The sequence below is a fragment of the Macrobrachium nipponense genome, chromosome 39 (assembly GCF_015104395.2).
Source record: "Macrobrachium nipponense isolate FS-2020 chromosome 39, ASM1510439v2, whole genome shotgun sequence".
Classification (NCBI taxonomy): Eukaryota; Metazoa; Arthropoda; class Malacostraca; order Decapoda; family Palaemonidae; genus Macrobrachium; species Macrobrachium nipponense.
In genome coordinates this window covers 17,324,026-17,350,018 of record NC_061099.1, presented here as the reverse complement: position 1 = coordinate 17,350,018, position 25,993 = coordinate 17,324,026, and the positions used below count along the sequence as shown (strand labels likewise).

Genomic DNA, 25,993 nt, shown 5'->3' with positions numbered 1-25,993 from the left:
CCGTCAATAGGTCGTGTTTCATTTGTAAACTCAATTGTTACAGTAGGCTTCAATATTACAGGAAAGAAGCACTCTAATAAATTTACTTGCATCGTGAAAAGCTTCAGATACTGGTGACAGTTTTCTAGATGTAAAACACTACTTGAAGGTAACTCTTTGATGTAACTGTTAGTCCTTCCTGAAATTTGTAGGTTCTCTGTTTACCTTTGTTATCAGTAGTTTAGTCAACTTTGCATGTGCTTGTTATGTAAGTCCAGATAAATTTACATTATTTAACTAACAATGAGGAGAACCGTTAACATTATTTAAGAGTTTTTATCAGTTTTTTAGGCAAATATACCATTTTATTTTGTAGTCAACATGCTGTCAACATCACCACACGGTTAAATTATACCTTCTTGGCAACACGGTGAGCGGGAGATTAGTCGAGGTAGTTCATTGCTTCAATTTGTAGTTTACAGTTGATCTACATTTAAATTCGACCTACCCTTAAGGAGATTACTATAACTGAATTGATTGTACATGGAGACGAATGAATGTCTTATACAGATATTTAAAGTAAGTGTAAGTTCCTAGACAGAGTGTGGAGAAGTAAGCCCTTTTAGATGCTCAGATTAGTTGAAGGTCTTTCTGTTAAGTCTTTTTGTCATGAATCACTCCCAAGTAGTTATATACTTTCTGGGAAGTCTTTGTCGAATATATTAGCTGTCAAGTTGTGGTATAACGCAGACATATCAGCCTACATAAGTCGAATTACCAGGAAAACACCACAAGCTTGAAAGCTTCATAGGTCTATCAACTTTCCATCTTGGCTCTTCACCACACGCGTAGGCCTACTATTTAATAAAAGGTAAACATTGGCATAGCAGATACAAGACTAAGTAATTAAGTTATAACTTATTTGTACTTTGTTGGAGATAATCTATTATAACTCTTATGCAAAAGTGCACGTCAAGTTTCAGTTTCATTTTGCTGGGTAGAAGGAAGCATTTAAGAGTGACAACGCGCATACACAAACTGTTCGGTAAGGTGGCCAATTTCACATTTTTTTTTTTTTGCGAGTGGTGGAATGGTTCCGTGGCAATATTTGTTACTTTACGATAGTTTTACTTGAGAAGCATGATATATTTGTAAACTGGAGGTTTAACCTGACAAAAATTATGCATCTACTGTTATTTAGATCATTGACAGAATTATTAAAGATATACTTAATTGCTGTCTGGTGCTGTATAAGTAAAATGAATCCATTTTTTATATACATTTACCTTGACACTTTTAATGGAATAATAATTTTTTATACTCTAGTTGTTTAATGTGGTCAAAATTGTAATTTGAAATAAACCAACGAAACTTTGGGAGATCAACAAATCTTTTGTTATTATGAATTTAACAATGTTCAAAGATAGCAGCTCAAAATTGTTTTTTTTATGGAAAAATTCTTTTTAAACATAATTATTATTAGAATAGATGAGTTTACTAGGATGTTGTACTAGTAGATGCTAAAGGCTCTAGAGATTACGTTAAATCAAAATGTTTTGTAAATTCGGGCAATTTACTGACCTAAAGCAAGTGGTTAATCCCATTTCACCTTGTGGATCTATGCTACCTTGAGACACTTATATTCTAATGAATATTTCATATTTCGCCAACAATAATGTATAAAACTTATGTATTTGTGTATGGTGATGTCACAGGAAACGAGGTTACATACAGAGGTCACTGCTGTTTTGTATAGCATACAACTGATTTGTGAAGTATATATAAAAAAGAATCCATTAGACTTATAATCATGAGGATAGAAACTGCTCGAGTTCTTGTGGGGAAACCATTGCTTTTACAGTTTGATTCCGTAGTCGAAAGCTCGTTGTAGACAGGAACTGCAATGAAATATGTTTTTTTAAAGAAGAGAAATCCCTTTTCACTGCGTAAGAATCAGCAGGAGCTCGTCGTTGCCCATAGAATTGAGGGTGTGTATATCGATACCAAGTGCGTTTGCTATACTCGCCATGTCTAGACCGAAACTCTTCAGTAGGTCTAGGAAGTTCATTTCTTCACCTGGATTGAAAAGAAGATAAAAAAAAACTAGTTAGCTGTGAGGTGGGGCTAGTTTCCAAGATGGTCGTGTATTCCTGACACTGTAATGCATAATATTTCGTCTTCGCAGACTAGGTGAAGTTTAGAAAGTTACTAAGTTCCATTACTAGGTGGAAATACCAAATTCAATCATGTAAATTTAATTCTTTAATTATTTAAGTGATATTTAAACAGCACTACAAGTACAGATAATGACCAACTTCCATTATTTGGTAGAAATAGTTTTAACTAAGTTAATTTAACTATGTAATATTTTTAAAGTGCGTATCTAATGAGTCATCTTTAGTGCTATATAAGTTTTGTTGATAGGTAAGCTCCATTATTTGGCAGAAATATAAGGTTTTATCAGGTAAATAAACCTCTTCTAATAATTTCCAGTGATATTTAACAAGTCATGTCTGGCACCTTGTAAGTTTTGATAGTTCCAGTATTTGGCCAAAATATTAGTTATCACGTGAATTTAACCCTTTTAATTATTCCAAGTTTTGATAGTTACTTAATTAAGCTGTTTCATAGAAGTATCGGTGTTTATCACGTAAACTTTAACCTTTAATGACTTAAAAGTGATATTAAAGAAATCACTTCAGTTACCTGTGAAAGGATTGAGCAGCTTCGGGCAGGCATAGTTGCAGTGGGGCCAGGCGCAGTTATCTGTCAAGTGCAGAGTATGGGCTGGGCACAGGTCTGCAGAGTAGGCATCGTTTAGTTTTGGCACCATGGCATCCTCCCCCATTTCCAGCGACCCTGATTGTGTTGTGAGGGAGGAGGAGGGTACAATGGTAGAGACAAGACTGGTGGTGGTGTTGGAAAAAGATAGAGAAGAATCAGGAGAATTGGGTTGGACTGTGCGTTTTGTCGTAGAGAAAGCGTTATTGGGGTACTCAGGCATGGCAGAAAGTGGAAAAGTGGTAGTAGTAGTAGTACTAGTGCTGCTGGACAGAGGAGATAAGGAGGAGACAGGCTGGTGGTGGAGGAGAAGAGCATCGGTATCGGAGGATTGCTCTGAAGAAGAAGAAGAAGGAGCAGGTGGAGGTGGTAGAAGGCTTCTCCTGTCTCTACCACCCTGGGTTTCTTTGGTTTTCATAACGCCTGGGAAATAAATATACCTCGAGTTATTTACACTGGACCTTGTTCATGAGTTTTAGAAGTTGTTTTTGTATTGTTTTGTCTTTTAATAGAATTTGTATTTTTATTTTTATTTTCAAATTTCCTTTTAAAAATGACCAAAGTATTTGTAACTAGGAGTCTGCAAGTGAATGTAGGCCTAGCTCAAACGTGTGTTGGTGTTGCTTTCTGAAGCATTTGCTTATTGCAAATGTTGTCTGAATAAGACAACCCCCTGAAGGTTAAGAGGAGAAACTTTACAGTGGATTCTGCAAGAAGACAAGTAATTCTAATACTTTAGAGAACTTTCTAAAAAAAGGAAAAAGTTGATGTTTTAAATAAATTAATAAGTAAACCAAAATAGTGGACCTAGAATTCAGCCTATGTAAATGAAAGGCATCGTTGTTAAGTCATATTCTTAAATTGCTGTTTAAAGCCTATCTTGTCTTGTAGAAATAATTTGTGTAAGAAAATTTATAAAGCAATATTTACAGAAAATGTTAATTGTTATACTGTACCTTAGATTCTTTTATTTAATTTATATTTATTTAACATTAGTGCAACAAGAAAGTTGCAAAGCCAGACATTTGATTGGTATTCCTGTGATTTACATGTCTGTATAATTTGCCCTGTTACAGTGGGAAGTATTACATTATTTCTACAGAAAGGGAGGTTACAGATTTTTAGAAGATTATCATTATTATTATTATTTGCAGATAGAGAGATTCGTGTATATATGATAATATTAGTTTAAATAACAAGTGAATTAATAATTTATTTGTCTGTGTAATAATAGACTTTCTGTCTTTGAACCCTACAAAATAGCCTACGAATCAAATCTGCAAAATGTGCTGGAAAGAGGTAGTGAAACTGCTGTAGGTCCATTTTTGGAATGATATTAGTTCCTCAGTGGACGAGTGGGTTGCGTGCTCGCCTATCAATCCGGTTAGCCCGAGTTCGCTTCCCACTGCTGCCAGTGCGGAACAAGAGGAATTTATTTCTGGTGATTAGCAATTCCTTTCTCGATATAGTGTGGTTCGGATCCCACAATAAGCTGTAGATCCCGTCGCTAAGTATCCAATTGGTTCTTAAACACGTCAATAAAGATCTAATCCTTCGGGTCAGCCCCAAGAGAGCTGTTAATCATCTCAGTGGTCTGGTTAAACTCAGATGTACTTCGGATGAAATTCCAACATTAGTGACATCTAGGTCCAATAGCCTAAAGAAACTGAAGATTTAAACCAATTTTAAATTTTGAGCAAATCTGTCATTTCTAAGGGCCCTCTCAGAGTGGTGGTAGTGACACATTTAAAAGTTCAGTTAGTTAATTTTGTTGACACATGTAGGAACATTTGTCTTGAATAATAATCCAAAAGATATAACCCAACTTTTGTTCAGTTTTACCAATATTTCAAAGTTGTTTGTTCCAGTCGTATTGCCAGTAGAAAGCTGGTTATTTAGAGAAATTTAATTTATTATTATTATTATTATTATTATTATTATTATTATTATTATTATTATTATTATTATTATTATTATTATTATTATTATTATTATTATTATTATTATTGTCCAAACTTAGCTTCTTTATCTAATGACATGCAGGCAGGTTGTTAGGTGATTTTTAGGGAATTTGTTAGAGGTTTGTTTTGAAGTTCAGTAATATTTGAGTAAAAAACATAACAGTCTTATAGTGAAGTTGAAAAGTTAAAGTGACTGTAGTAGAGGGAAAATCCAGAAGTGCATCGCTATGAATTAAGAGGTACGAGGAAGTGCACAGTTACTGAACAGAATATATTATAGTCACTTCATAGACGAAAGAATCATGCATATCATGACTGTTATTAAGAAAGATTCATATATTTACGACAGATTAAGAAAGATTCATACACTAAGGTTAAGAAAGATTCATACAAATTGATGGCTGATATTAAGAAAGTTTCACACAAATTTAAGGCTGATATTACTAATGATTTCGTACGCGTATGACTGTTTTGACTCAAGAAAGATTCATTTATGACTAAAATCAAGAAAGATTCACGTATATATGACTTAGATTTAAGAGAAAAGGGGCATATAAATTTATTAAAGTTTATGGCACTTAAATTAAACTTACTTTTAATGCCAAATGGAAATAAGTCTTAAGAACGGATTTATAAATTAATCTAATTTACCAGATATTTTACAAAAGGATGTTCAAGACTTGGTCCCCGAATTGTTTACTGAAGACTACAAAACGCTCAGGGATAAAAGAGGTCCGTTTTGTTTTTGATTGCTTACCTTTTAGACGCGTTCGTTTCTTGTTCCTCTTCTCCTTCTGCTTTCTCCTCCTCTCTTTTTGCTTTTTCCTGCGCTCCCGCCTCTTCTTCTTCCGTTTCTTCTCTTCCCTCTTCTTCTTCTTCCTCTTCTTCTTCTTGCGGTTACGACGTCTGGTACTCCTGTCTTCTCCTCCTTCTTCTTCTTCTTCTTCTTTGTTGTCACCTCCGTCTCCTGTCTTTGGTGTGTCTATGGTATCCCCCTTCTGAATATCTACCTGAGGAGTCTCAATGGCGTTCGACTCTATTTTGTTATAGTTTTTCGAGGGGACACCCGCACTCTCCCTGGGGGAGTCCGCTAACATATCCCCGTGGGGGACATTAGGTCCACTTAATCCCTGAGGATGGTAGTTGGCACTGTCGAGTGTCTGTGCTAACTTGGCTCGCGTGCTGCCCGGGTCTATGACGGTAATGTTCGCAGTTATCACTAGGGCACCTTCCCTGACACGGCCGCCGGCACTGTCGTTTCTTGAGTCACTGCTGTCAGCAGCACCGCGAACAAGATCTAAATGGCTACTTTGTACTCTGTCACTTCTTAGATTCACATTGAAACTCTCACCACCTACACCAACACCACCAGCACTCGTTTGGTCTTTCCTGCGCGGCGTCTTACCCCCCACCCTGCTCCTAACCCTGCCATTCTGGTGTCTTTGGGACCGATGCTCCTCTGCTGAGGAGTCCCGCGGTCGGGCTTTCCTACCAGCCCCTCCCTGGCCCTTTTCCCGCCGTCTCTTCTGACGATGTTGGCGTTGACGATTCCTACTGCTACTGCTACTACTGCTGCCTCCGTTGTGGTGTCGCACTTTGTTGTGTTTGGACGTTGTTGAAGATGAGGAGGATGAGGTCTGGGACAGTCCAGAGGTCCTGTTCTCCCTCTGGTGAAACAAAGCGTTCAGGGTTGTTGTCGACGCGGCGTCCCAGCAGTTGAGAGCCTGAGGTAGAGACACGTCGCCTATCTTGATGTTGGTCCAGTCCTTCTTGGTGAGGACAGTGTGCGAAATGCAGGATGGGGCGAACAGAGCCCTGTACAGGTTAGAAGATTGATTTTAAATTCCAGTTGGTGGAAGATTACATGTAGATGCTAAAGGTCTGCTCGTTTCAATAACAAGTCACTGCTAGGCTTGTCATTTAATTTTGCAGTTGCGAAATGTTCAACCACATTCAATACAAGCCAATGCTAGGCTTGTCATTTAATTGAGTGATCGTGAATATTCGACTGCATCAACAAAAGTGGTTTTATGGGGTGCTGAAGAGCAAGAGCCCATGCAAGCAAAAGTCTTGCGAATCTAAGTAGTAGTCAATAAAAAGTCACTGCTATGGTTGACATTTAATTGAGCAAAGGTGAATGTTCGGCTGCATTCAGTAACAAGTCACTGCCAAGCTCATTGATTTAACTGTTGAGTGTGGGTGAATGTATCCAGTGTGAAAGTTCTACAACATTATTGTGTCAATCCCCAAACTTGTGTCGGTGCTTTGTAAGTCAGATGTAGTTTACAGATTTACCTAAATAATGGAATATTGGGAGGCTTTGACGTACATTTGAATGAGTGAATGCTAAAAGGCTCAAGTAGTTCGTGGGATTACAAGTAAGACGTTTCTGTTTGTTGAGATAGTGTAATCAATTAACTGACCGGGTTGTGTAAGGTTTCTGTGGTTGAGGGAAAGATTCTAAAGGGAACAAGTGAGATTTAGGTCCCCAGGGCTATTTAGATGGAAGTGTAAGGTTGTGGGTTAAGAAAAGGATTACGCAGAGTGAGTTTGCCGATGATAGCGTTCATTGGTGGTAGTGAAGGACAGCAGGTGCAGCCTAAAAGTGTTCATAAGCGGAGAAAGGGATAAGTGAGAATTGCAATATGTGTAGAAGGGTCGACGTGCAGCAAATGAGACTTCTGTGAAGATACATAAATGAAGTATCTGATATTATGGGCAATTGTTTTTGTGCTGTGGGTTCATTTTTTACTATGACAGAGAATGAGCCTTGGAGTGACCTGTTTTATATATATAGATAATATACTCTATCTATATGTATATATATATATATCTATATATAATCATATATATATATATTATATATATATATATATATATATATATATATATATATATATTTGTGTGTGTGTGTGTGTGTGTGTATGTATATATGTATCTCAAGGATAAAAGCCCATTAAAACACTCAGGTTTAAAGCTAAGGATATATTTCGGTGGACTTACTTCCACCCTTATCATTGCTTAATAAGGATGGAAGTCAGTCCACAGAAACATATCCTTAGCTTTAAACCAGAGTGTTTTAATGGGTCTTTTATACTTGAGACATAACCTGTTTTAACAGAAGAATTTATATATATATACAAAGGTAATGCCACGGAGGAAAATGAAAAAAGTGAGAACTGCCGAGGTCTTTTGGTCTTAACAACCCTTTACTATAGGCAAGGCTTGCCTATAGTAAAGGGTCGTTAAGACCGAAAGATCTCGGTAGTTCTCGCTTTTTCATTTTCCTCCGTGGCATTACCTTTATTTATGCATAGCATCATGTTTTATATATTTCGAGATCAAGTTATTCATACATATATATATATATATATTTATATATATATATATATATATATATATAGATAATTATATATATCACGTGTGTATGAACATATTCTTTCAAAAATGATCCTCTGAAAATATTAGTGAATGAGTAAAAGTATTTTATTCCATAGCTAAAAACTGCACAATAAAAATTATTAAATGGAGGACGGCATTAACTTTTAATTCGACCACTTAGTACACAAGATATAACGTTAATTTACATCACTTGAACATCACGAGAGAACTGCAACGTTTTTTATTTTGACTATGGGTCAACTTACGTGACGTTTTCGAACGTTTTTCGAAGCCTCTCTCCGATGCCGTGTATGTAGTCCCACTGTTCCTTCGAAATAGGCTTTCCAACGTTGTCAGCTGTCATCTGAGCCTCGTCAAACACCCATTGGAAGACGAAGAGCGGAGCTAGAACCAGAAAAGAAATACGCATTATTTTTAAAGCTGCTGTCCCTTGTTTGATCAATCTTAATCTTTACATCTTGCGAAGATCCGGCGCATTACTACCCTGTAGAAGTTCCCCTTGTGTTTTATGATTTACTTACATTTTTATCTAATTGTTTATTAGTTTGTTGATTCATCTTTTCTAATGACTGATCTCTTCTTTCTGCATTTCCTGTTACCTTTTGTTTACTTCTTTCAAGTGAAGACTATTCTTTGGAAGTTTCTAGGATTTTAATTCGGGGGCCCCTGTGGTGGGCTTGTTCCATATGAATAGGGTTTATTATAATAATAATAATAATAATAATAATAATAATAATAATAATAATAATAATAATGTTACATAAACCTAAGAGGGCTCCCAGGTGAAGTAATTTCAGCCTACAGAAGAGAGCCAAGTTACAGGAGAAGCTGATAAATGGATAAATGTGACGGAATAGAATGTTATCATTGACGATAGCATTCTCTCTCTCTCTCTCTCTCTCTCTCTCTCTCTCTCTCTCTCTCTCTCTCTCTCTCTGGATGAGGCACAAAGGGGTTTCCAGTCTGGGTAGGATACTTACACTTCATGGTGGGATATGCCCTATACCCGAAGTAGCAGTACCACGGATGCTGCGGATATTCCTGAAGGCAGCTGGTGGGTATCCGCCCTTGCCAGAGCTTCTGGCCCCTCCTGATAGCCTCCACGGGCGGGCAGCTGTGGGCGTTGAGGCACTCCAAGGGCGCGAAGGGTTCGTTATCCAAGAACCAACCGGAGTCGGAGACGGCGCGAACCTCGGCCTCGATCCCTTGGTCTAGTAGTTGTTGAGAGACACGGTCGACATTCACCATGGCTCCCACTCCGCCAGCGCTGGTTTGAAAACAAAAAATTGTTTTTTAGTTTTTTGTCCGATAGTACTAAAAACTACTGAGGCTAGAGGGCTGCAAATTGGAACGTTGATCATCCACCCTCCAATCATCAAACATACCAAATTGCAACCCTCTAGCCTCAGTAGTTTCGATTTTATTGAAGGTTAAAATTAGCCATAATCGTGGCCGTCGATAAATAGGTCTATTTTCGATGGCCTTGATTCACGACCGACTGCCTTGATTCTATGCTGTATAGAAAACTGATTGCGCACTTTACTTGTTTAGTCTAATTTTCGACTGGGAATGAAATTTTGTAGTGGGAAACGATGGTTTAGAGGTGTTCTTTGACGTCAAAGAGATGAGAGGGGGGGCTCTGCTCTAAAGTTTAGAATGTGATTAACTAAACTGACTCTTAGCTGTTGAGTCTAATTTGCGATCCGGAATGAAATATTTAAGTGGGAACCGATAGTTGAGACTCTCCTTGACGTCACGGATACATTTATGAGCCTTAGAGATGAATAATTTACATCAGTGAATTAATTCATGTAGGCTTACTACTTGAACAAAACTGATTTCGTGGTTGATTTTGTTTGGAAAGGTCATTTGGAAGTAGTTAACGAGTTAGTGTCAGCTGCTATGCCTTTAGAGTAACGGAATTATATGTAAGTCAACTTATTCTGGGAAATTGATTTGAAATCACAGAATAGAATGAACTTAGTGGGTTTTAGAAACCATTATAGATCTGGACTTTTCTGGAATATAAAATGCGTTCCCTGTCTGTGAGTATTCCAGTGTTGTGTTGTCTTAGGAACCTGGTCGTTTCCTGGAGTATAAAGTGTTCCCTGACTATGAGTATTCCAGCACCTCCGGTCCCTGGAACCTGGAGGTCCCTGGAGTATAAAAAGTGTTCCCTGCCCGTTAGTATTGGAACCTGGATGTTTCCTGGAGTATAAAAAGATTTCCTTGTCTGTGGGTATTCCAGTATTGTGTCCCCCTGGGACCTGGAAGTTTCTGGAGTATAAAAAATTTTCCCTGAATGGGAATGTTCCAGTACTGTATGTCCTAGGAAGTTGGACGTCTCTGGAGTATAAAAAGTGTTCCGTGCCTTTGAGTGTTCCAGTACTGTGTCCCTGGGACCTGGAGGCTCCCGAGGTATAAAAAAGTTTCCCCTGAAAGTGACTGTTCCAGTATTGTGTGTCCCAGCAGGAACCTGGACGTTCCTGGAATATAAAAAGTTTCCCCTGAATGTGACTGTTCCAGTATTGTGTCCCAACAGGAACCTGGACGTTCCTGGAGTATAAAAAGTTTCCCCTGAATGTGACTGTTCCAGTATTGTGTCCCAGCAGGAACCTGGACGTTCCTGGAATATAAAAAGTTTCCCCTGAATGTGACTGTTCCAGTATTGTGTCCCAGCAGGAACCTGGACGTTCCTGGAATATAAAAAGTTTCCCCTGAATGTGACTGTTCCAGTATTGTGTCCCAGCAGGAACCTGGACGTTCCTGGAATATAAAAAGTTTCCCCTGAATGCGACTGTTCCAGCATTGTGTCCCAGCAGGAACCTGGACGTTCCTGGAATATAAAAAAGTTCCCCTGAACGTGAACTGTTCCAGTATTGTGTCCCAGCAGGAACCTGGACGTTCCTGGAATATAAAAAGTTTCCCCTGAATGTGACTGTTCCAGTATTGTGTGTCCCAGCAGGAACCTGGACGTTCCTGGAGTGCATCTTGATCGTACCTGCTTCCAGCCAAGATCAATTTATGACCGTGGGTCAGATTCAGTCTGACCACGGCCTGGATGACGTTCTCTATGATGACGCTTCCCATGAAGGAGAAGCCGCCGGCGCTCTCTGCGGAGTATCTCGTCCCTGACCAAGAGTCTGAAGAGCAGTAGGGGACGAACCTGCGATGGAAAAAAATAAATAAATAAAAACGCTGTCAGTCCTATTGGGATCCGGTTAGTGACAATTACGATCTATCAGGAGAAGAGAAGGATTCGTTGAGAGGGTCTTGTATCTAAAATATTATTATTATTATTATTAGATATATTAAATTTACAGGTCTAGACACCAAGTTCCTTCGGCTATAATGGCTTTTATTACTTCAGTTGAACCCAAATTATTATTATTATTATTATTATTATTATTATTATTATTATTATTATTATTATTATTATTACTGAAATACTAGATAGATTAAATCTGCAGTTCTGGACAACAAGTCCCTTCATCTATAATTATTTTCATTACTTCAACTGAACTCAAATTCATAGCATTTTGATGTGAAATCCTTTTGAACAGCCCTGATATCCCAATAACCCAAGTTGTGTCGTATCTCAAGAATGGTGTTCTCTTTTTCCCACCGAAATTGGAGTGAAGAAGTTCAAGAACATAGTGTAAACAATATTAAAAACGGTCATTTAAACGAAGGAAATCAAGTTAAATGGCTGTCCAGAGGACAATTTGCAAATATATAAATCAAGACTAGATTTGGAGAGCGGCCATCACTTTTCTTAATCGATTTTATTAGGAAGTTAATATCTACAAACTTGCAAAATCAAGGATAAGATTAATATCTTATTTACGAGGAAACTTAGAAGTTGATTCTTGAAACAATTTGGATTTCAGAAACAATACCAGTTGAAGGAGTAAGAACTCGATTCTTGAGGCAGTACTCTTTGGAATTTAGAAACAACACAAGTTGAAGGAGGAAGAAGTTGATTCTTGAGACGATACCAGTAGAAGGAGTAAGAAGTTGATTCTTGAGACGATACTCTTCGGAATTTAGAAACATTACCAGTTGAAGGAGTAAGAAGTTGATTCTTGAGACGATACTCTTCGGAATTTAGAAACAATACCAGTTGAAGGGGTAAGAAGTTGATTCTTAAGAAGTTGATTCTAGAAACAATACTCTTTGGAATTTAGAAACTACACAAGTTGGAGAAGTAAGAAGTCGATTCTAGAAACAATAATATCAGAAGAAATGAGACACTTTCTTCTCGAAACAACACTCACACGTGATTGGCCTCCCACCAGTGAGGATTGACCTTCGGGTCAGGCGAAAGAATTCCCCCGACTTGACGGGTGGGTGGCCATCCTCGCGAGGTCATCAGGGGTTTGAGGCCGTGCCAACGCTGTTCGCAGCTCTTTCGGTCAAAGCAGTACCATCCTCCTGTGGGTGTGATAAAGATAAGGTACGTCGGTTATTACAGGATATTGTAGGATCTTTAAGGAAGGAGATGTGCTTTGAATTGTCCTTATAATTTTAAAATTCATTATACTGAGGACTTGAGTTCTTTGTACTGTGGATTTTAATTCTTTGTATTGTGGGCTAACAATCATTGTAATGGGAACTTTAATTCATTGTATTATGGACTATAATTCACTGTACTGGTGACTCTCATTCATTGTACTGTGGACTTTAATTCGTTGTACTATGGATTTTCATTCATTGTATTGTGGACTTACATTCATTGTACTGTGAACTTTCATTCATTGTAATGTGGACTTTCATCCACTGTAATGTGTACTTTAATTCATTGTACTGTGGACTTTCATTCATTGTAATGTGTACTTTAATTCATTGTACTGTGGACTTTCATTCATTGTAATATTTACTTTAATTCATTGTACTGTAGACTTTCATTCATTATACTGACCTGGCAAGTTCAAATTATTAAGCTAAGCTCTCTCTCTCTCTCTCTCTCTCTCTCTCTCTCTCTCTCTCTCTCTCTCTCTCTCTCTCTCGTGCGTATGATTTTTTAAAATCATTTTTATCGTAGTGGCATTGGGCATGCCCACATCCATCCCACACTTGCCCATTCACTGGCATCTCACGCTGCGTAATGGGTAGAATGTTATTCAGCCCATGTCTTCTGCGGACTGACAGAAAAAATGATGATTGAGAGAGAGAGAGAGAGAGGAGAGAGACGAGAGAGAGAGAAAGGCGATGTGTATTCCAGTGAAGACCTGCGCAGTAAATCTGCTCTCTCTCTCTCTCTCTCTCTCTCTCTCTCTCTCTCTCTCTCAGTATTACCATGAATTTGCCTCGGACGCCATTTGTTATTTTGATCGGTCTAGCTCTCTCTGTCACTCATCATGTGTTTTGACTCACCACCCTTGATCACTATCACCACCGCTATCAGCATCATCATCATCTTCTAATCCGCTGATTGATGATCATGAAGGGGATATGAATAGTGAAGGCCTATGGGAGTCTCATTTATCAAGAATAGCCGTGAAAGGTAAACGGGGCGGTTCGTTAAAGGCCTATTCGCCCCCCCCCCCCCCCCTTCCATGGGCGGGGTGGGGGGGTAGTATACTTATAACTTCCTGGAGCCGTCTGCTTGACACATCACCCTCCAAAAGTGTTCAAAATGACGATGTTTTTTAGCCTTCGAGAAGTGATATTGATAATCATTATTGCGGGAATTGTGTTTTGTATCTCAAAATTGCTTAGGTCGTCTGATACTGAGACGAGAGAAACAGGAGGTAGCCTGAATGTATCTTTATATATATATGAAAGAGCACCCAGTGAGTTTCGTCCTGCATAAAGCATTGGAACTACCACTTGTGTGTATGTATGTATGTATGTTTTTCATTGAAATTCAAGCATAGGGTCAGTGTTTGGAAAGGTGACCTTGGCGACCGTTTTAGCCTTGCCCCGGCATAGGCGGCGGCAGATCAAAGGAAGAAGGTCGTAGTTTATGAATGGACGCAAACACGCTCCCGCAAAACGACAAGAAAACACAAACAGCGTAACGCGACACTTTCGTGTTTGTCGCATCTGATCGCTGTGTTTTTTGTTTTTTATGATTGCGGGTTTCAGTTCGAGGTCGCGTTATTTTGGGGTTGTTGCGGGGTGGGGGTGGGGGTGGGGGGGGGGGGGAGGGGGGGGGGGGCGAACACTCTAACTGTGTGTTTATGTGTGTGTTTATTTTTTCTTTAAGATAAACCGACAGTGTTGTTCGTTTGTCCTTTTTTGTTTTTTTTTGTTTAATATTTTTGACGCTTGTTTTGTGTACTGTACGATACATTATTTTTGGGGCGTTTGTGTTTTCCTTCTTTCAGCTAATTGGAACTATTATACATTCTCTCTCTCTCTCTCTCTCTCTCTCTCTCTCTCTCTCTCTCTCTCTCTCTCTCTCAACACATACATACATGCATGCAGGCATACACTATACAATTATCCTGGAAATGCGGTGTAACACGCACAGCTATTCTTGTAGTGAACATGTCAGATCTTAGGTTTTTCCTCTCTCTCTCTCTCTCTCTCTCTCTCTCTCTCTCTCTCATATGCATATTTCTTCTGGAAGGTACTGTCAAACTTTCACGTCTGTTCCCGTACTGGACAAGTCATCAATTCAGAGAAATCAGGAAAATGGCCAATTTTAATCATGATGTAGTTTAATGATTTATTAGTCTTCTTAACCATATTGTATATGGAACAGAAACTTTGTAATTAGTACCTTTTGACTTTAAATATTGTTGTCCACCAGGAGGACGTTAGGCTTTCCTGCAGAAGAATATTAATACTTAAATATAATAATATTGATATTTCACCTTATTAGGCCTTATAGGGTTTTCGCTTACTCGAGGAGTAAGACTACAAACTACTACGTTGTTGTTGTTGTTCTTGCTGTTGTTGCTCTTGTTGGGAAGGTAGGAAAGCCCTATGAAAGAGCCCAAAAAGGTCTGGAAAATGTGTTCCGCGTTCAGTTGAAGATACAGGAATTTTAGGATAGAATATTTGTGATATATTTATTAGAATGAAATTGTAAAGAATAAATAATGGGCTTGATTAATAGTACGGAAAAATTATTTCTAATAAATATAGAGTATTTATTTTAATTTTCGTTGGTGAAACAACGCTTTATGTGACTGTGGATTTTAGCACACGTATCGAGTAAGTCGGGGGTAGGATCACGCCTTGTATGAAATGATCCTTTAATAAATTATATATAAAGTTGGTGTTAAGTCACATACTATAGTAATCTTGAGTACATCATGGAGAGAGCATACGCGTGTATATACGCGAGCGTGCTTGCGCTTTTGGGGCAATCACATATGGAGACCATGCCTACGTGCGTAAAATACGTACATTCGGCCCCTGTGGAGAACTGGTGCTTACACGTGAACGCACACACTCTCTCTCTCTCTCCCTAACTGCAATACAAGTTGTATTGGGTTGTTTTTACATGGAGTTAATACGCTCATACGCACACACATACAGAAGTCACGTCTACGTACGCACGAACAAATACAAACAACCCCCGTGGAGATCCGGTCCGTGCGTACGTACAAAAACAGTCGTTTATGCACGACCGGAAGACGATTTTCTTCGCCCGGGGACCATTAGTTACTTTGTTAGTTACCCCCAGAGGAAGTGAGTGGCTTAAAAAAAACTCTACATCATCCTCATTATCATTATCAGTAACATTATATATATCATCTTCATGACACAGTGTCCCGGTGCTAACAAGAGAAGGGATGAGAGAGAGAGAGAGAGAGGACAGTTCTTCTCATCTTGCTGGGATGAAACAAGGTTGAGAGAGAGAGAGAGAGAGAGAGACGAAGAGAGAGAGAGAGAGAGAGAGAGAGAGACTTTATAAAAAAGATATAGAAGCTGGTACAATATTTAAGAATAAAAATCTTATTCACAAGCACTTTCTATATCTTTTTTTTTTAGAGAGAGAGAGATTGAGAGCATCATTCATCTCATCTCGCTGGTGGCTGGGATGCTGCTGTGAAGCTGTGGTCGATGGCGCCGCCCCAGGACGGCGCCAACTGGGTATGTATGTATATATATACACATACATACCCCCTGCCCCGAAAGGCCTTAGGGCATTCCGATCGGCGGCGCCCTTTTTTTCATCCCTTTTTGGGGGCGGCTGGGCTGGACCAAACCCACTCTCTCTCTCTCTCTCTCTCTCTCTCTCTCTCTCTCTCTCTCTCTCTCTTTCCAGTGAATTGGGAAGAATGATTCTCTTTCTCTGTCTCTCCAGTGAACTGAGAAGAATTATTCTCTCTCTTCTCTCTCTCTCTCTCTCTTTCTCTCTCTCTCTCAAACCACTAACCAACCACCCAATACACAGTCCACACCCTTGAGAGGCATTAGAGATGCTGAAGAATAAAAGTAAAAAAAAAAAAAAACTAAGCAAAAACACGAGGTTTTGTTTCCCACACACCACGAGAGAAAAAGAAAAAAAAAAAACAACGCCTCCCCCCTCCCCCTCCCTCTCCCTCTCCCCCTCCCTAGAAAAAGTAGGCGAAAAGTACAACAACAGCAACCAAAACAACAGCAAGTAACAACAAGAGCGGCTGCTGCTGCTGTGGTCGCCTTTGGCATTCGGGGCCTGGTCGTCAGAGAGCAGCAGGATGACACAGATCTAGTTAGATTAAAGTAGGTGTTTCATTCGTGCCCCTTTGTAGTGCCGCCTCAATCATGTTATAGCAGCAGCACTAGCACTAAGAGGAGAGAGAGAGAGAGAGAGAGAGAGAGAGAGATGGTGATTCCCACAAGGGGAGACACTACGACCTTCGTCATTACGGGGCCTTTTTGACTTTTAGTTTTGTGGAGAGAGAGAGAGAGGAGAGAGAGAGAGATGGTGATTCCCACAAGGGGAGACACTAAGACCCTCGTCATTATGGGGCCTTGTGACTTTTTAGTTTTGTGGAGAGAGAGAGAGAGAGAGAGAGTTGTGATGCTGATTCCTACTAAAGAAATGAGAACTTGATTCCCACAAGGGGACACACTACGACCGTCATCATTGTCGGACCTATCTGCTCTTAGTTGTGTGAAGAGAGAGAGAGAGAGAGATGCGGATTCACACAAGGGGATACAGTACGACCATCACCATCACGGGGCCTTTTGACGTCACTTCCACGTTTCTGTTTCGTAAAGGCTAGATTGTGTAGTAGCAGTGTAGTAGTAGCGCACCCACCCACCCACCCACCGCCGAAAGCTTTCATTCTTAATAATCGTCACTTTTTTCTTTTCTTTCTTTCTTTCTTTCTTTTAGGAGTTTTTGTGTTGTTCGTCGCCTAGGATGTTGTTTGCTATGTTTTTTTTTTCGTTTTTCTTTCTTAGGACGGTTCGGTTGAGTGTTGATTGTATAAGTGGGTAGCTCATTTGGGGAATATTTGATCAAATGTTCGTTTTGACAAGAATATATGTCAAGGGATTATATATATATATATATAATATATAATATATATATATATATATATATATATATATATATTGATTTCTTTATTTGTAATAGCCACAATGCCTTCTTATCTTCACGAATTCTTCACACTTTTTGGACACAATTGTTACTATAAAGCCTTAGGAAAAATATGTCCAAATCCCGTAGAGTTTACCTACGCAATTCATTTGATTTATTTTCCATTTTAAAATCCTACGTATTTCTTTTCATTCTGGTTCGGACTTCTTTTGATACTGAGTCCAACATAATCACTCCTTCATATATACTAGGACAAGGTCAGTGAGCCCACGAACCCATTGTGTTTTGAATCCCGCATTTGCAAAATCGTCGTGTTGACCAAATTTACAAATTCCTCCTTATTCTCTCTTTAGATCTTCTGCTGTAAAAACACTTATGGACAGAGTCAGCTGTTTTATATAGACTCCAGAGGGAAATCAGACTGCAGAGAGAGAGAGAGAGAGAGAGAGAGAGAATGGTAATAAATTCCACAATTCCTAATTATCTACCTGCGTGAACGGCGAATAGATTTGGTCAATCCGGCCTTGTTCAGATCTACCCCGTAGTATATAATCTTACTAATCTGGTATTGTAATCGTTAGAACTCCAGAAATCAAAGCTTAGTTTTTTTTTTTTTTTTTTAGATTTTTTTTTTTTTTTTTGGCTGATGAGGTTGACTGACATGAATCTGATTCAGAGCTTATTTGGTTTTCATTCTCGTCGTTACTGAATATGTTTGATGCATTTACTTTAATATTTATTTATTTATTCAATAAAGGAAAATTACTGAGATGGCTTTATCAGTTCGTCCGTAGTTTTTCTGCCCCCCCCCCCCCCCCCCGACCTTAAAATCTTGAGGCTAGAGGGCTGCAAATTGGTATATTGATCATCCACCCTCCAATCATCAAGCATACCAAAGTGCAGCCCTCTAGCCTCAGTAGTTTTTATTTTTACTTAAGGTTAAATTTAGCCATGAGCGTGCGTCTGGCACCGCTATAAGTGCCAACAGCACAGACCACCACCGGGCCGTGGCTGAAAGCTTCATGGGCCTCGGCTGAGAGTTTCATGGTCCTTGGCTAAGAGTTTCATTCAGCATTATACTCTTTACAGAAAGCTCGATTTACTTGTTTATTAAAATCAGTTGCAACTTATTTTTTTATATAAGTTAACTCAAAAAAATATATAAACCTAAACTTAATCATTATTACGTATTTGAGAATATTAACATTTTTAGCTGAATTCGCCAAAGAACAGTGACATTTATAGCTGAATTCAACAAAGGATATTGACATTTTTTGATAGTTCAATAACTGTAGACGTTCCCAGCTGAATTCAACGAAGAATATTGATATTTTAGCTGAATTCAACAAAGCAGGCCGACGTTTGTAGTTGAATTCATCCAAGGATATTGACATTATAGCTTAATTCAGCAGAATGCGGAGATTTTTAGCTGAATTTACTAAAAAATGTTGACATTGGCTTAATTCAACAAAGAATATTGTCATTGCAGCTGAATTCAACAATGAATGTTGACATTTTAGCTTAATTCAACAAAGAATATTGTCATTGTAGCTAAATTCAACAAAGGATGATGATTTTTTAGCTGAATTCAACGAATATTGAAATTATACCTTAATTCAATAAAGAAGGCTGACTTTGTAGCTGAATTCAACGAATAATATTGAAATTTTAGCTGAATTCAACAAAGAAGGCTGCCGGTTTCACCTGAATTCGACAAAGAATATCGATATTCTAGCTGAATTCAACAAAGAATATTTAAATTTTGAGCTGAATTCAACAAGGAATATTGATATTTTAGCTGAATTCAACAAAGAATATTGATATTTTAACTGAATTCTACAAAGAATATTTAAATTTTAGCTGAATTCTACAAAGAATATTGAAATTTGAGCTGAATTCAACAAAGAATATTGAAATTTGAGCTGAATTCAACAAAGAATATTGAAATTTGAGCTGAATTCAACAAAGAATATTGAAATTTGAGCTGAATTCAACAAAGAAGGCTTACGTTTTGAGCTGAATATAACAATGAATATTGATATTTTAGCTGAATTTAACGAAGGATATAGACATGTTTACCTGAATTCAGCAAAGAATGTTCACATTTTTTGCAAATCCAACGTAAACAAGAAATATAATCAAGAAATGTTTTTTATCTTCAGGTCAATCTGCAATGCATCTCATAAAGCAGCAATCCATTATTCTTTCGGTAAGGCGACATCTCCAGTGTCTTGCCATCCAGGTACGAAGCGATTTCTCTCTCTCTCTCTCTCTCTCTCTCTCTCTCTCTCTCTCTCTCTCTCTCTGGCAAGGGCCGGAAATGGCGAAAAGGCAAACCCCTCTAATTTAGCAGTCCTTAGGCAACACCACCGCCTCTACCGGGATTGATCTATCGTTTTCCCGCGTCTCTCTCTCTCTCTCTCTCTCTCTCTCTCTCTCTCTCTCTCTCTGAAGCTTTCTCCAATCTTGTTTCTGTCATTTTATGTAGATACCATTCTTTCTCTCTCTCTCTCTGAAGCTTTCTCTATTATTGTTTCTGTCATTGTGTGTAAGTACCATTCTCTCTCTCTCTCTCTCCTCTCTCTCTCTAAAGCTGTCGGCCTGTCCCGGACAATAAGTCTGAAAGGGATTAAGGCCTCAATCTAAAACCGTAATAAAAGTGTCAAGTAGACGGGTATCAAATGGCAGAGGTTAAAAAGTAGTAGTAGTAGTAGTAGCAGTAATAGTAGTGGTAGTAGTAGTAATAATAGTAGTAATGGTCCTCTTGTCTGATACCCATGTGGCACTCACTCACTGTACCCACGGCACTCTCTCTCTCTCTCTCTCTCTCTCTCTCTCTCTCTCTCTCTGCAGAGCGCAAAGGCGGCCGCTCAGTTATGTCACTGACCATTAGCATTCCTTCCAACGTTATATCTTTATCGGAGCCGAAATGACCCTCTCTGATAAATAATGGTCCTACACCATCCTGTCGGGCCGAATTGAAGTCGCTGTTTGTGTGTGGTTAGGTTAAAGTTCGCCGTTTAAGATTTCCCAAGTTGGGGACGTACAGTACACCAGTCTCACGGGTGTTGGGTTTAGATTTAAGGAATGGTCGAGCATGTAGTTATTTTCTGTAGTTTTTTTTTTTTTTTTTTTTGCATTTTTACATTTGTTTGTCGTTTATTTTTATGTTTGTAGAGGTAGGTGTGGGGTGTTTGGATGTTCGAGCATTTGCTGAGTGCGTTTAGGTATGAGACCAGCATCCCAAACAGGAACCCATATGAACCAGCATAAAGATTTTCAGCAGGTTTTTGTTTTTTTGTTTGCTTGTCATTTTCATGTTTGCAGATGTAGGTGTGGGGTGTTTGATTATTCAAGCATTTTCTGAATGTGTTTGCTTGCCTCTGATTCACTCGGTCGTGAAGATAGATCGAAGATGGAGTACTTTAGATTTGAGAGAAGCATCCCGTACAGGAACATATATGACCCAACTTGAAGATTTTCTGCTTTTATTCGTTCATTTGTCGTTATTTTAATGCTTGCAGTCGTAGGGGTGGGTCGTTTGCTTATGTGAGTGTTTGCTGAGTGTATTTGCTTGCTCTGATTCATTCCCATCGGAAGGTAAATACAATATAAAACACCTTAGATATGAAAGCAGCCCTAAACAAGTCACTGTGAAACTTTTTCCTTGGTCCCTGGCCCCTCCTACTCTTCTGTGACCAAGAGGTGGATTTAAAGGAGAGTTAGAAGACCTTCTTTCAAAGCCAAGCTTGAAGTCATTACTCTTTTCAAAGGTTTGACAGACGATCTGACTCAAATTTTCACCAGAATCATAAAAGTTGGATGTGGGGAAAGATAGAGATTTGTAGTGCTTCATCTAGTAAGTATTCAACTTGACTTAAGTTACAGGTTACATTACCGGTTCCGGATGTGCTGACAAGGTCAGGATGATTTGACAGATGACAATAAGGTAATTTAAGACTTTGATTGCGTGTCAATTTCTTGTTAGATGCATGTGTAAGTCAAAATTTACAGATGAAGATATGGTGATTGAGGACTCTGAGTACATGTCAGCTTCTTGTTAGAAGTGTGCGTTTTAAACCATTTTCTTGAATCAAATGTTTTTAATTTCAGCTGAGGTCCAGCCTTAAAACTGCCACTATAAAGACTAGCTGTTTCATTTAACAGTATGCATTCAGAGACTAGTTACTCTCTAGAGATATTTGGACTGAATTTCATCACTCTTTCCAAATTGGCTACTGTGCACCTATCAGCTTTTCCAGCCATTACTGCAAATATCTTTAAGTTTTTACATAAACAGTGCAACATGAAATTCCTTAAAATAATAATAGCCAGTTAAATAGATAGAACATTATCTAATAAAATAAATTATCAATTGCGAGTTTAATTGGGCGTGACATGACTTGAGAAATAGAGAGAGAGAGAGAGAGAGAGAGAGAGAGAGAGAGAGAGAGAGAGAGAGAGAGAGCACAAAAATTCCTTGTTCTTCATTTTCGAAATAGACCATATCAATTAAACTGGAAACTATTGGACATGACCAATTCGAATCTGCTGGTCATCGTAATATGGGGAATGCCCTTGTTAGACCACGCATCGCTAAATGTGACAGACATCATGTGCGCATGTGCAAACGCTCCGGCAGAGACTTGTCATGTGCGCATGCGTGTTTTGCTTTTGGGGGTTTTAACCACATTGAGGCGAAAGTATGGAATGCTGAGTTTATGTGGAAGATTTCGCGTCATGACTCTCTTCTCTCTCACTCTCTCTCTCTCTCTCTCTCTCTCTCGGAATATATTAAAGTATTTGATTTACTCAAGAGGCTTTGAACACTAAATATGTTTCACTTTTGATCTATCTGTCAAGAGGCTTTTGAACTCTCTCTCTCTCTCTCTCTTCTCTCTCTCTCTCTCTTGTGGCGGGCACGACAAACACTCGACCTCCGTAACAGTATAGCGGGTGTCGCGAGTTTTAATAGTGTGTTTTTGCCGGCGTCTGTTTTTTACTGGACTCGCGGTGGAATGTTTGTGACAGATTCGGGCTACCAAGAGGTCGTCATCATCATCGGCAGATTTAAAAAAAAAAAAAAAAAAAAAAAAAAATTTCTCGAGGAAGAGGAAGAAGGAATATTATTATTATTATTATTATTATTATTATTATTATTATTATTATTATTGATTATTATTATTATTATTATTATTTCCTCCTATTGCTGATTCTAATGATCGAGTTGAGTTGATTCTTGTCAATATTTTCTCCTCGTTATATTTTTTCCCGATTGTCAGAATTTGGCCTTGACAGTACAGATATTGCTTTGATAGGACAGATTTTGTCTTGACAGTACAGATTTTGTTAGTAGGGTTTGTGTCTTGAAATTATACTGATTTTGTCTTGACAGTTTAGAGTTTTGTCTTGATAGTGCAGATATTGTATTTGACAATAGGGTTTGTCTTGAAATTATACTGATTTTGTCTTGACAGTTTAGGTTTTGTCTTGATAGTGCAAGATATTGTCTTGACATAGGGTTTGTGTCTTGAAATTATACTGATTTTGTCTTGACAGTTTAGGTTTTGTCTTGATAGTGCAGATATTGTCTTTGACAATAGGGGTTGTGTCTTGAAATTATACTGATTTTGTCTTGACAGTGCAGATATTTTCTTGATAGTGCAGCTAAAAATTTCTATTGTCTTTGACAATAGGGTTTGTTCTGAAAGTATACAGATTTGTTTGATAGTTTAAAATCTGTCTGACAATAGAAATTTTGTTTTGAAAGTACAGATTTTGTTCTGACAGTACAGAATTTGTCTTGACAGCACAGATTTTGTTTACAGTTCAGATATTGTTTTAATAGTGTAGATTTTGTCTTTGACAGTACAGATTTTGTCTTGACTGAACAGATTTTGCCTTGAGAGTACAGATTTTGTCTGTTACAGTACGTATATTGTCTTGGCAGTACAGACTTTGTCTTGACAGTACAGGTTTTGTCTTGACAGTAGACAGGTATTGTGTTGACAGCAATTGTCTTGTCAGTACCTTAGTAAAAGTTCGATCTTGTCTTTATAGTCAGATATTGTGTAGACAGTAAAGATATTGTCTTCGACAGTACAGATTTTGTCTTGACAATACAGATTTTGTCTTGGCAGTACAGAATTTGTCTTCCACATTAGAGATATTGTCTGGACAGTAGAACTTTTGTCTCTACAGTACAGATATCGTCTTGGCAGTACAGATTTTGTCTTAGACAGTAAGGATTTTGTCTTCGACAGTTCCGATTTTATCATAATACAGTTCTTTTTATTCTCTTCGACGGTGTCCAGATATAATAATAATAATAATAATAATAATAATAATAATAATAATAATAATAATAATAATACTTTTATTCAGTCTCCATTTATTTTCATTCGTGTTTTCCCCAACTCAAAGAACGCCATAATCTCTCTCTCTCTCTCTCTCTCTCTCTCTCTCTCTCTCTCTCTCTCTCTCTCTCTCTTTTGGCTTCCTTCTTAGGCCGTCCAATTAAAGCCGGTCGTTTAAAAGGTACGCCTGCGACTCATCTGGCGACAATAATTACGGAGTATAGCGTTCGGGGATCGCCCAGGGAATGCGCTGAGTAAGGGCCCTTCGTGCCGATACATAACTGGGATGACTCCGCTGCGGCTGGAGGAGGATTTTCTGACTCTCTCTCTCTCTCTCTCTCTCTCTCTCTCTCTCTCTCTCTCTCCTCCCCTCCTCCTCCTCCTCCTCCTCCTCCTCCTTATTTAGTATGATTGACTTTGTTTGCGTCTTTTGGTTATTGAAGAGATCTTTCAAAAGTTTCCTCCTCTCTCTCAATCTCTCAAGTCTCTCGTCTCTCTCTCTCTCTCTCTCTCTCTCTCTCTCTCTCCTCCTCCTTATCCTCTCTCTCTCCTCCTCCTCCTCCTCCTCCTCCTTTCCTTTAGTATGATTGACTTTGTTTGGTGGTCTTTTGTTATTGAAGAGATCTTGTTCAAAATTTTCCACCCCCTCTCTCCTCTCTCTCTCTCTTCTTCTCTCTCTCTCTTCTAATCTATCTCTCTATCTATCTATCTATCTATCTACTTTTCCTCTTCTTCTCTCTCTCTCTCTCCTTCCTGAAGAAGGAGGAATCTCTCAGAAGGTATCCAGCTCGCCCCAATCGGGTCAGCTGACGAGAGAGAGAGAGAGAGAGAATTCCGGAATCGTGAAGCATTCCTTTACGATATGCAGCAGCTTCTGGGCACCGAGTTTGCGCATTACTCTTCTCTCTCTCTCTCTCTCTCTCTCTCTCTCTCTCTCTCTCTCTCCGATGCTAATTTTTATTACGGAGTATCATCATTCCTCGGTAAGTTCTTGCGTTCGGTCTCATGCCTGGGAATCTCGGCGGATGCGCGTCGTTCTTCGAGAATGATTTTCCTTTTTTTTTTTACGTATTCTTGGTTTTATTTTTTTATTCTTAGAGGAAGGCTGGCATATAATGGATACATATATATTTTGTTGCTTTAATGACTCTTCCATTAGCCTGTCTGGTTTTTTTTTTTTGTCTTGGGGTCAGAGTCGCTTGGGCGATGATGTAATGATAATAATAATAATAGTAATAATGATGATGATGATGATAATGATAGTAATAATAATTTACTTTCTTTGCACACACACAATATATATATCTATATATATATATATATATATATATATATATATATATATATATATAAAACTACATATATATATACAAACCTAAATCTTAGTCTGGGAATGTACCATTTGGACCCATATATTGTAAGATGTTTATGAAGGACTCAAAATAAATGAACAACTAATAAAATTAGTCCCAAATGTATATAGTTAATTATTTCTTTCTCTCTCTCTCTCTCTCTCTATCTCTCTCTTTTCTCTCTCTCTCTCTCTCTCTCTCTCTCTCTCTCTCTCTCTCTCTTTCTGGTTCGATATTCTCTCTCCCATCTTTCTCTGCTCGATATAAATATATATTTTATTTTCTTTCGTCTTTTCATTATAATAATTTTTGTTGGGAAAATTTGTGTAAAAATTCATGATATTAAATTTGTATATGATCCCGTGTTGTTTCAAAATGTACTGTTTTTCTGGAAGAATCACTTGTTTATGGCGGGTATCCTTCAAGGTGTGGGGTAGCCTATGGCGACTCCTCCTCTCTGTAGAGTGAAAATCGCCCCACTTTATGGCTAATCTGGTAGTGTCAGTTTGTATATTAAGCCTTCTTTTGACTATGGTGTTCTTTGTAAAATCAGTGTGCCTCAGTAAAGGGTCCAGAAATAGGACCAGAAAGTACTCGGCTATCTCACTTTTCATTTTTTCCCTTCGTGGCAAAAAAAAACTTTATGTTATACATAATAGTATATGTAAATAA

The 25,993-nt window shown here is 38.4% G+C and overlaps 1 protein-coding gene across 1 annotated transcript in view; it reads right to left on the bottom strand.

Annotated features, from left to right (window-relative positions):
* Positions 1–335: 335 nt before the first annotated feature.
* LOC135210156 (palmitoleoyl-protein carboxylesterase NOTUM-like) overlaps positions 336–25,993 on the bottom strand; it is an 87,554-nt gene continuing 61,896 nt past the window's right edge. The window contains exons 4-10 of the mRNA XM_064242979.1: positions 12,401–12,557; positions 11,125–11,289; positions 9,104–9,390; positions 8,369–8,507; positions 5,479–6,536; positions 2,686–2,838; positions 336–2,055 (exon numbers count right to left, since the gene is read on the bottom strand). Of these exons, the coding sequence (XP_064099049.1) occupies positions 1,919–2,055; positions 2,686–2,838; positions 5,479–6,536; positions 8,369–8,507; positions 9,104–9,390; positions 11,125–11,289; positions 12,401–12,557 (2,096 nt within the window). The 3' untranslated portion in view covers positions 336–1,918. The remainder of the gene's footprint in view (positions 2,056–2,685; positions 2,839–5,478; positions 6,537–8,368; positions 8,508–9,103; positions 9,391–11,124; positions 11,290–12,400; positions 12,558–25,993) is intronic.